Source organism: Alexandromys fortis, unplaced genomic scaffold, assembly GCF_014885135.2.
Source record: "Alexandromys fortis isolate MF-2015 unplaced genomic scaffold, M_Fortis_MF-2015_v1.1 scaffold_46, whole genome shotgun sequence".
Lineage (NCBI taxonomy): Eukaryota > Metazoa > Chordata > Mammalia > Rodentia > Cricetidae > Alexandromys > Alexandromys fortis.
In genome coordinates, this window is record NW_026067919.1 from 11,315,050 (window position 1) to 11,327,131 (window position 12,082).

At 48.4% G+C, this 12,082-nt stretch overlaps 1 protein-coding gene across 5 annotated transcripts in view; it reads left to right on the forward strand.

The window, feature by feature from the left end:
- Wdfy4 (WDFY family member 4) overlaps window positions 1–12,082 on the forward strand; it is a 222,821-nt gene that overhangs the window by 200,733 nt on the left and 10,006 nt on the right. For 4 of the 5 annotated variants that reach the window (XM_050140691.1, XM_050140690.1, XM_050140689.1 and 1 more), the window contains 6 exons: window positions 2,947–3,100; window positions 5,545–5,636; window positions 6,693–6,905; window positions 7,497–7,647; window positions 8,987–9,171; window positions 9,966–10,124. In XM_050140691.1, the coding sequence (XP_049996648.1) occupies window positions 2,947–3,100; window positions 5,545–5,636; window positions 6,693–6,905; window positions 7,497–7,647; window positions 8,987–9,171; window positions 9,966–10,124 (954 nt within the window). The remainder of the gene's footprint in view (window positions 1–2,946; window positions 3,101–5,544; window positions 5,637–6,692; window positions 6,906–7,496; window positions 7,648–8,986; window positions 9,172–9,965; window positions 10,125–12,082) is intronic. The other variant, XM_050140692.1, reaches the window with a different exon arrangement.

Here is a 12,082-nt window from a genome sequence, read left to right on the forward strand (position 1 = left end):
TAACTGGAGAGATGACTTAGTGGTTAAGAACATTGGCTGTGCTTTCAGAGGACCCAAGTTTGATTCCTAGCACCCATGAGGTGGTTTATACATTTTGTAACTTCGCTCCAGGGATCCATGCCCACTCTGGTCTCTGTGAGCAATGTAAGAACACAGTGCACAGACATATATGTGTGGTCAAAAACCCATATAGGTAATTCAATATAAATTCTTAAAATGATACAAGGCTCATTCCTTTAATACTGCTTTCTTTATACCAAGCTTACCACCTGGGGGTGGTATATCTTGCCTTCTCATATACATACTTGCTGGGGCATATACATTATTGATTTCACACCCAAAACAATCACTCAGGCTTCACTGAGGAGGGGATAGGCGATTAAAGCGACTTTAAAAACTCCTATTCACTCTCCAAGTAAGCACCAACATTCTTACCTAAGTCAGCTTAATTCCAGAGCGCAGCATTCTCTACCATGGCACGCTGCCTGATGGACAGATGGTCGTTGAAATCAGCTGACCCAAGTAAGCAAGTGCACTGCTTACATGATGCTTCTCAACTATTAAGAAAAATGCCTCCACAGTGCTAATAGGTCATTAATCCGCTCCCAGGACCAATCCAATTCCTTAGCTAGATGCGAATGGGCCAGTCTGCATTGGTCCCTGTTGGAAGGGTTTCAGTATATACCATAAGGATATCTAGGGGCTGAAGAGATGGCTCCATGGTTACGAGTGGGTACGGCTCTTGCAAAGGCCCTGAGTTTGAGTCTGAGCACCCATTCACACACACAGTTCACAACTGCTAGCTCTAGTAGAATTTATTGCCTCTGACTCTGTGGGCTTGAACATTACGCACATGTGTGTATATGTGTGTATGTGTCTATATCATGTATGTATATGTACATACATAATGAAAAATAAAATATTAATAGAAAAGAATGTATGTGTAGTCACATGTCCTTGAACACATGTGAGGTCTGAGTTTCTTCTGAGTATGGGCTAAAAATTGAATGTTTGCCCTCTGACCTTCTCTTCCTGCCCAGGCTAGAGAGGGGTTTAAGAATGCCATGACTACAAGGTTTACCCAGGGACAACAGCAACCTAAGGCTCATGCAAATGGAGCATTTTGCATACTTGCTTTCAGCAATATGCATTATTTTTCAGGGCAAGTCATTTACAACCTATGTGCTTGCGCAAGGACCAACATTTCCTTGGTTTTAACTAGATGTTCAGAAACTCCCCTTGTCATAGCCTCGCCTTTCCACTGCTTCACTCATAATTTTGATTTGTATCTTACAGTATTGCTGAGCGCTTCTTAATATTATAGACAAGTAAGATACCACAGATAATCTTCTGATCCCTACTATACTCAAAATACTTTGCTGGCGATTTTCCATGTGTGTGATATCGTGTGTGTGAACCTTTTGTCTCTGAGCTCTGTGGCCTTAACTTGGCTCCACTGCCTTTCAGCTTTGAGCAGCACGCAGGACATCATCTGCCATCGAGCAGTTATGTTACTGATCCTCACGTATGATCTTCACTGGTCATTTGCATACACATTATTCACGACAGGCAAGGGCAGCTGCAGGATGGACAAGGGGGACAGTCTCAGCTGGGGAGCTCTTGCCCATCACTTTCTTCCTCCCCATTTCCAGACTATGTTTTGCTGTTGCTTACTCCACGTGGCGGATTTTCTTCCTGTGGGTCACTCTGCAAGGCTGAACCGCACAGCTCAGTGCTCCTCAGTCTTGCCCTGTCTCTTGTCATCTCTGCCTGCTTGCCTAAGAACTGAGTTCTGTCTGAGACTGACTGCCAGCGGGCGCTGGAGTTTATGTCAACCCGCACACTCACAATGCGAGCAACAAAGCAACTCCACTTTTTCTTCTAGGGAATTTGGTGTTTTCTTTTGTATTGCAGAAGTGAGAAAAGCCATTAATTTTGAAACAAATGTATGCAAATACATTTATTAATATAGGAAATAGGAAAATCAGTTATTGCTTCCTTTATAAATAATACAGGCTTAAGTTTTAAAGATATTACTTTTGCTAAACTGCATTAGACAGCTGTGAAAAAAATAACATTTTTCTTTGTGGTAATATCTTTAACCAGATTTGTAGCACTAACAATATTTCCTATGTATATATTATTTTTATTTAATACAGGTAATCTTTTTATTACCAAATCATATTGTTTCTCAGGAGATTACCATCAGCACTTATAAAAGCTGCAAAAGGAAAAATGGGACCAGGAGAAGACATCAATCTCCCACGATGTGAGGCTCAGGCTGCAGATTAAATACACAAAGCTCTTAATACATTTCAATGAGCGACTCGTTAGGTGCAGATTTATTTAGATTTCCCACACTTCATTTCTATTTCCATCTCGATTTGATGGTGGACATCGTCTCTTAATTTTAACGCAGAGCAAAGTGACCTGGGTGGGGGCACATCTTGAAGCTGTGTGTTATGGCCGAGACCTCATGGGGACCCGGATATCTTAGTGCATCTGTCTTTGTGCAGAAAATGATGTATGGCTCACAATGGATCAATACCTCTGGCTCAGAAAATGGACCACCCAGTTCTTGGCTACCAGGTTGCCCAGAGGTGACATGCCTTAGATCTGGGCAGATCCTCTTCTCTCAGAAAGAGCTGAGTCCTCTTCAGCCTTCCGCGTCCATATAGTAGGCCAAGTTTGTGCTGGTTCCAGTGATTTCCTTAGGAACGGGCAGAGCAAAACATACTCTTTATAGCTGTACCCATGGGCTTGGCCCCAGCTCTGGCATCCACTGCTTTGATAGCCTTGGGGAAATCAGTGCACTTTGGGTGCCAGTTTTCTGGTCTATAGAATGGAGATGCCAATTCATTCCTGACTTTAGGGCTCTTTCCTCGGAGTCCGAGTGGACAGAGGGAGACACACATGTGGCTGATGGCGTCTCCCTTCTTCCCACAGGGTGGAAGCTTTGATGTGGCTGATAGAATGTTCCACAGTGTGAAGAGCACGTGGGAATCTGCCTCCAAGGAGAACATGAGCGACGTCAGGGAGTTGACCCCTGAATTCTTCTACCTGCCTGAGTTTCTAACCAACTGTAACGCAGTGGAGTTTGGTGAGTGGAGGTGTGGGAGAGCCTGCTGAGGGAGGCCAGGGAGCTCGGGATTTCTCCCACAGGTCTCCAGGGAAATCTGTTTCCTTGATGGAAATCCTACTAGCTCCTAGTTAGGACCAGTGCATGGAAGGTGAAGTCTCTGCTGGGCGACAGAACATTGCTGCAAAAGTGTCTTCCCAGGAAGGGCGCTGGGTCCCAGGTTTCCAGGACAGCACCCAGTACCTATCTTGGGCAGTGGCCTTTTCTCTGAGGATGCCAAGAGATGAAGTCTGTAGTGAGATAGTAGAACCCTTGTTGACGACTCAGGTCTAGCACTGCCTACCCACAATCCTCCCCCCTTTGCTTTTTCGAGACAGGGTTTCTCTATGTAAAAGTCCTAACTGTCCTGGACCTAGCTCTGTAGACCAGGCTGGCCTTGAACTCACAGAGCTCCATCTGTGTTTGCCTCCTAAGTGCTGGGATTAAAGGTGTGCGCCACCACCGCCGGCCTCACGTTCTTATTTGAGGTTCACTAGCCCCATTTCCACTGTGGCTGACTTCTGGGTAGCACATCTTCTGTCCCGTAGCCTAGGCTGTGTCAGGCCTCTTCCTGCTTCAGAGATGGCACAGACAGTGACAGAGACTCAGGGACCTAGGGAGGCCCTGGAAGACTGCACATGTGCCAGGGGTCTCTCCCGTGAGTGTGTGAGAGGAAGGTGGAAGGAACCATATGCTGAGGGGATAAATGGTCAGGGCTGGAGTAGGCGGTAAGCAAGCTCTCTAGCCAGATCAAGAGAAGCCATGGCTGCTGCAGACAACCTGGAGGTGGATATTGATATCCTTCAGGCCATGGGTGCTACAGCCAACACCTGGAGGTGGATATTGATATCCTTCAGGCCATGGGTGCTGCAGACAACACCTGGAGGTGGATATTGATATCCTTCAGGCCATGGGTGCTGCAGACAACACCTGGAGGTGGATATTGATCTCCTTCAGGCCATGGGTGCTGCAGACAACGCCTAGAGGTGGATATTGATATCCTTCAGGCCATGGGTGCTACAGACAACACCTGGAGGTGGATATTGATATCCTTCAGGCCATGGGTGCTACAGACAACACCTGGAGGTGGATATTGATATCCTCCAGGCCTACCCACCCTTAGCCTCTCCCTTTTCCTTCAGCAAGGGTTCAGACCTGGATTCAGGCCAACTGAGATCATTTCCCACAAAGTCTCATGTGGTTTTCAGCCCTGGGCATGAGGCCACAGTGCCATAGGGCACCTCAAGTCTCTCCAGTTCTGGTCCAGCCAGCAAGCCTGACCTGGGTCCTTGGTGAGCCTGACAGTGTTTGCGCTCTCAGATGCCTAACAGAACCATGCAGAGTTCACCTCTGCCTTTGGATTACAGCTGTGTCCTCGGAGGAAGATGTGACAGGCTTAGATGGAGAAACGACAGGGTCAGAGACAGCCAGGTGTCATTAGGAGACCACGTGACCATATAGTACCTACTGTGCACAGGCACCTCAGGCAGATGTGGTTTATCCTAAAGACATGTTCCAGGTGAGGGGACAGGATTTAAGTTATAAACAAATAAAGACACAAAATTGCCAGGTGCTGAGAAACCCAGTGAGGAAGACAGTCAGGGCCATGGTGTGAGAATGAATTGGGGGCACCTGTGTTATTCTGTTCCCCAGGGAGAGTCTGGAGTCGAGTGTAGGTGATGAGAAAATGAGCGTGGGCACGGCCTGAAGGCCCCAGACCAGAGGGGAATGTTGTTCAGCTTGCATCGTAAGTGCTCTAGAGGGCTCAACCAAACCAAAGGAGCATTGCTGAGTGCTGGTCATGACTGGTATTATTTTGTGAGTGCTTTATGCTTGCTTTTCTCACCTTATGTCAGCCCTGTAAGGCGTGGTCAGTACCTTCACCCTTACAGATGGAGAAATGAGTCCCAGGAAGGCCAAGCGTTTTGTTCGCAGTTGGCAGCTGGTGAAAGGGGAGACATGGGCTGGAAGCGAGGCTGCTCTTCTTGCTCTCTTGGAATTTGTCATATAAGTGGTTGAAGACTTAGGAAGACGGTGTGTGCCAAGATCTTCGAGTGGTGCCTGGCATAGACCTGGGTACTTGCATGCCTGGGTCATCATCAACATCTTCTTCCTCTGTTTCAAACCCCAAGTGAAAGGCATTGTTAGTGGTGAGGCGGATGCACCAATAGTGGCAGCAGTAAGACTGTGCGACTTGGAAAGCTAGTCTAAGGTCCTCTGGGAAGCCAGAAGGACCTCATGAAGGATGCCAGCTATATGGCCAAGCAGAGGAAGACTTTGGCTCTGTGGATAGAAGTGGCGGGAAGCGGTGTGATCTGGTCAGATCCAGCTCATATTCCAACCTGCAAGGAGTTGGGTATTGTAGACAGCATGGTTCTGAACCTAGTGTGGTCTCACTTATGTCTCCTGTTTCCCTTCACACTCAGGACGCATGCAGGATGGAACAACCCTAGGGGACGTGCAACTCCCTCCCTGGGCTGATGGGGACCCAAGGAAATTCATCAGTTTGCACAGACAGGTGAGACACTCCAGTCTATCCTCATGTGCACTTTGGCATCCCCTCAGGCTCCGTGTAGTTCTCTATCTCACCGGTGGGGACAAACCTTGAGACTTTGATGTCCGGAGGAACCAGGGAAGAGAGCGCACCAGGGAAGTTTGAGTTCTTGGATGGTTGAAGAGCACCGGTTTGCTCTGTGATTGTTCTAGGCTGCTGTGACGGGCATCGTGCCAGCGAGTGTCATGTCTGATGTTTTCAGGCTGCCCTGGTGGCATGTCAGTGTCCTCTCCAGCTCCACCACCACCCCCCCAGTAGTGCCACTATCTGAACTGTGTTCTCCGTATTGCTCAGAGATGGTTTGGAGACCCCAGGGAGCTCTCACCTACCACAGGGTTGTCCAATAGTGGAGATGATTGAGCCTGCCATCCAGAAAAACTGATGAAGAGGGAGGCCAGAGACTACGTGGGGACACCTATCTTGGGTCACACTTCTTCTGGGTTAGCCAAAGGAAACAAAAACGTGCTTGGCATCATTAGTCATCAAAGAAACTTGTTCAAACCAGAATGAGATGCCACAGCACACCCACAACAATAAACACTGGGTGCTGTGCACATTTGTAAGCCCCGTGCTAGGGGTGTGGAAACACAAAGATCCTTGGGGCTCACCGGGGTTTAGCCAGCTCTGCAAATTCCAGGCCTGTGAAAGACCTTGTCTTAAAAAAATAAAATTATCTGGGCGGTGATGGCTCACACCTTTAATCCCACCACTTGGGAGGCAGAGACAGGCTGATCTCTGTGAGTTCGAGGCCAGCCTGGTCTACAGAGCTAGTTCCAGGATAGGCTCCAAAGCTACAGAGAAACCCTGTCGCAAAAAACCAAATAAATAATAATAATAGAAAAAAATTTTAAATGGGGAAGGGCAGCACTTGCATTTGACCCCTGACCTCAGTATGCATACACACACCTATGAGCACACATACACACACACCCCTACACACACAGTGGCTTTAAATTCTAGAGAACTGAATTTTATAAAAGCATGAGTTAGGATTTCCTGCTCTTTGGGTTTCGATTTCAGGCTCTGGAGAGCGACTTTGTCAGTGGCAACCTCCACCACTGGATAGACCTGGTTTTCGGATGTAAGCAGCAGGGGCAGGCTGCTGTAGAGGCAGTGAACACTTTCCATCCCTACTTCTATGGTGACCGAATAGACCTCACCAGCATCAGTGACCCCCTGATCAAGAGCACCATCCTGGGGTTCATCAGCAACTTCGGACAGGTACCCAAGCAGGTAGGTGCAGCAGGCCACGACGCTCGTCTTCTTCATCAAGAGCGTGGGTAGCACAAGCTTGGGAAAGAGGACGAGGATGTTCTATGCCATTAGGAGTGAAGGTGGTGGCGGGAGCAAGAGGAGATTCATCCTGTTTTCAGAACCAGAGCCCCACCCACTCACCACCTGAAGAGGTCAGGTGACATCATTAATACGGGGCAAATGCTGCGTTCCTCTGTTACATATGTGATAGATACCATATATCATTATTATTATTATTATTAATTTCCTAATGAGTTGAGATTATCAAGTAGCTGAAAAGGATCTCCTAAGGACCTCCCTCCTCAGCAAGGGCAGCTTTTGCCCAGGCAGTTTGGGAGAGAAAAGAATTGGCAACCAGCAGAACTTGTCCTGTGACTTGGAGAAAACAGTGGCCACTCTCTGAGCCCCAGGCCCTTCATTTGTAACATCCAAGGACCCTACTGACACAGCAGTTCTGCTGGAGACAGGCCAGCCCTGATAGCGGCCAGAGCAAGGGTGTAATGCCCATAGCTCCCTTCTAAGGCATCTGCCTCCTAGTGACCTATGTGGTGTGTTTGTATGTATCTCCAGATCTTCACTAAACCTCACCCATCCAGAAACACCGCAGGGAAGCCACCACTGCCTGGCAAGGATGCCTCCTCCCCAGCGGGCCTTCCGGGCCACTCCCAGTCCTTCCTCCACAACCTGCCAGCACTGAAACCTTCTCAAGTCACAGTCAAAGGTGATCGCCTGTCCTTGCATTGTCTCAGGCTTCTCTCTTTAGGAACTGAATTCCTCTAGGGCAGTGGTTCTCAACCTTCCTAATGCTGTGACCCTTTAATACAGTTCCTCATGTTGTGGTGACCCCACCACACACATACACAACCATAAAATTATCTCGTTGCTACTTCACAACTGTAATTTTGCTGCTCTTACGAATTGTGATGTAAATATCTCATGTGCACGATATCTGATATTTGACCCCCGTGAAAGGGTTGCTCAACCCCCCACCGAAAGGAGTCGTAACCTATAGGTCGAGAAATACTGCTCTAGGAGCTCACGGGCATGGGCTGGGAACTTAGTGGTTTTTGTAATGACGGTCTCCAAATTCAATGGGTAGTGGAGGGTGGTCTCTGCTGGAGGGGTCTAGTACTTCTAGGTTAGACCCTAACTTCTAAGACCCAACATGTCTGTCTGTCTGCCTGCCTGCTTTCCTGCTTGTCTGTCTCTCTCTCACACATACACACATAAACACACCCTTCTCTCTTGTACACATGTACTAACACATTCCACACAGACCCCTACAAAGACAGATGACAGGCTCTGCACCGCTGTTGCTCTCAAGCCCCCAGATGCACACATGCACAGAGTTCATTGCTAAGGACATGTGTTCTGGGCAGGTGCCTGTGAAGCCCAGCCCCACAGCTTCCTAGCTGTGCGAACTCTGCTCTGGAACAGGGTGCTTTTCTCATAAGAACTTGCACAGGACAAGAGAGGGGCATCTGCCACCATGATGGAAGGCAGGTCCCACGGCTGAATACGCATTGAACACAGTCTCCTCCCACAGTATGCGCACCTGTGCTGGCCGGTTGGCCAGCTTACTCTGAAAGGACTTTGCAGGAAGAAGGGGCAGACTTCCCTGGGATAACAGGCTTGGGATATCATCTGGTCATCAGCAAGCTGAATGCTGAGCTGGGTTCCAAATGGGGCCAGGAACGGTTTCCAGAGTTTGACTAGTGAATCTATGGTTGGAGTTAGGCCGCATGCCAGAGGTCCCTTCAGGATAGTGCAGGAAGGGTAGGTGGACAGGTACCCAAGCCCTGTGGCTTTGGATCATCTGCCCCAACAGACTGGGCTTCTGGTATCACTGCCTGAGAGTCACTAAAACATGTGAGTCCCAGTTAGAGGAGCTGAGGAAGGGGCACCTGGGCTACCAGTAGGAGTAGCAGATCCTGGGTGAGTGGCTCCTGGCCAGGCTGTGTGCACGAGGAAGCTCTTTATTCTGCAGTATCGTCTCCCTGGGCCCAGAGAAAGTGGGTGCTTTCCTCATTGCATACTCCACCATACTCACTGGGGAGCAGATATGTACCTTTTCTCTCTAGGATCAGAATCCCCCAAAGGGGCCATTGGCCACATCGTTCCTACCGAGAAGACTATCCTGGCGGTGGAGAAGAACAAGATGCTGCTGCCGCCTCTCTGGAACAGGACCTTCAGCTGGGGCTTTGATGACTTCAGCTGCTGCCTGGGGAGCTATGGCTCTGACAAGGTGGGTGACAGGGGCAGGGCTCTGGGGTCTTGACTCTCTCCAGGTGGACTTCAGGCTGGTAAAGCACACTGTCACCTTCTCAGCCCGCTCTGGTCACAGGGCTATACAAGGCCTATCCAGTAATCCACATGTGCTTTCAGTCTGGGTGGGAGTTCCTGGGCTTCTGCCTCCACAGCCACCACTCACCTGAGAGCGGCTCAGGATGAATATTTAGCAACTTGCAAAAGTTCTCTCTCTCTCTCTCTCTCTCTCTCTCTCTCTCTCTCTCTCTCTCTCTCTCTCTCTCTCTCTCTCTCTCTCTCCTTAAAGGTCCCATCCTTTAAGTCTTCCAGTTGTCTCTGAACTTTTCACAGATCCCTCCCTATCCAGATCCCCTCCTAACCCCCCGATTATATACCATGAATCCTCTATATCCCATGTTTCTAGCCCTCATTCTAACCTGGCCCCACCAGCTGCCAGTGGCAATCATCAAAACTATCCCCGCTCCAGTTCTATTGCCGGTTCTACCACTGTCTCAGGCTGAGCTGCACCCCCGCCCCAACCCCAAGGGTTTTACAGCATCTGAGTAGCCGTGCAGGTGCCTGCTCTTCTCCCTACTGGTTGGAATAGGAGCTCCTCTGTGGGGACCCGTCGAGGATGGCCTAGACTCAGTCACCCAAGTCTGGTAGAACCTAGAGCATGGCCCCCATTCCCCGGCCCCCCTACGTTCACCTGTGTGCTCCCTACTTCTCTGACCTGGTTTCTCAGTGTCTGCTGGCCCCTTGTCAGTATCCATGGCCCATCATCTCTCACAGATCCTGATGACGTTTGAGAACCTGGCTGCCTGGGGCCCCTGTCTGTGTGCTGTATGCCCATCCCCTACAATGATCGTCACCTCTGGGGCCAGCGCAGTGGTGTGCGTGTGGGAGCTCAGCCTGGTCAAAGGTCGCCCAAGAGGCTTGCACCTCCGGCAGGTATGTGTCCCTCATTGGTGTGGTGTCTCTGGCAGCTGTGGTGCCAAAGCACAATCAGGTAAAAGTGTTGCCTCTCTCTAGAGCAGGGGACGCAGGAGCAGTCCGCAGCTGTCATTGGGGAATGGTTTCAATGCCGGTGGGTAGATCCGCTGAGCAGACAGCAGGGACCTCCACGGAGGCCCAACTGTAGTGCAGGATGCTGGGGGCACAAGCAGGTGCTTCCTGCCCAGGGTCAGGAAGGCGGAGCCCCCTGAGCCAGGCCTGGCTTTAGCCTTCTGCCCTGGCTGCCCACACAGCCTGTTCACAAGCATGCTGTGATTTACCTTCTAACAGTCCTGGGAGAGGAGAACCGACCATTATCCCCCCACCCTAATAGCCTTGGTTAAAAACAAAAAAGTTACAAAGAAGTTAAGTGGCTCTTCCCAGTGTCTAGATGCAGAAAATGGGACTTTTTCCAAAGGGAGGTGACTTAAGCAGAGGCAGACCCACAGCAGGCTGGGAGCAAAGACCTCCAGCTCCTCATCAAAGAGGGTCTGCCCTTGACCTGTATTCCTAGAGGTCATTATGAAATGGATTCAAAACAGTTCAGAAACTGTTTATTTTTAAAGATGTGAAACATTAAAGACAAATTTAAATTCACTTTAAAAATAAATTCTTTGCTTCCCCTATAAAAAATTGTTTATTGTTGCATACTACCAAGCCCTATATGCATATTTATACCTTTCTGAATCTTATATGAATATTTTTGTTCCATTTTCTGTCAGCTTATCAAATTGTTTCTGTTTTTCTATGCCCTGTATAATTTGCATTTCAATTGTTCCAGATTATTCCATTTTCATAAAATTACATTTCAATTGTTATGTCAGTATACCACAACTTAATAAATCATTTCTTCTAAAACTAGACAATTAGGTTATTTCCAACTTTTAACCATTTTCAACAGTGCCACAGAAAACACACACACACACACACACACACACACATATATATATATATATATGCTGTTTTCTTCTGACTAATTGTTTCCTTATGATGTATTTTGAAAAGAATTACTGAGCAATGATACAAAGTTTTTCAAAATTACTCTAGAGCTCTCCAGTGCTATCAAGAGTTTATTGAGACTAGCCACCTCACCACAACCACCATTATGGAGAATCATTTTGAGAGGTTTTATTTTTATTGTGTTGTATTTATATTTTGCTACTTAGATAAAAGATGATATAGCAAAGGTTTTTTAATTGACGTGGCTTCTGCATAAAAGAGAGAAGGAAAGATGAGAAAGAGCCCTTTGGGTGCACCTTTAGAACGGTGGGCTCTGCCTCTATTTCCTTGCCTTCCAGATGACAGGGCACTGGGTGCTTTCTGATGCTGCAGTTTCTGGGCCCATGGGTGGCAGTAAACCACACTTATCTCAGCAGCGGAATACCCTGCCGTGCACACCGGCCCTCTCTGCCCAGCACAGGCTAGCCTGATTCCACAATGCAGCCTGCGTTGCCACTCAGGCTCAAAGCTCTTCTCTCTGAAGCCCCAAGCACTCCATCAGGGTCCCTTTGCCTGTGTCCTTTGGAGGTGTTATATCATCTGTGGTCAGAACTTACTTATCAGACTCAGGTTATTCCGGAAGATAGGAGAATTCTTATCAAGCCTCTTCCTTTCTCTATTTCCACGCTCTTGAGGCAACTTAAGTCTTCGTCAGTGGGTCATGTCAAGAGATTTGCCACCACCATCTGGCTGGTGTCACATTAGGCTCCATTGAGGACAAATGGAAACTTGTGACAAAATGTTTAATAGCTGTGACCAGGCAAAATGTCAGCTTTGAAAAATGATGACCAAAATGAGTGAGCAGTTTGTCTCTGCCAGGGCTGGAGCTCCAGCCTTTGTTGAGCCAGGTCAGACCCTCTCTGTGTGCCACCTCTGCACTCCTGGCTGATTCCAAGGCATGTCAGGCATATTCACGC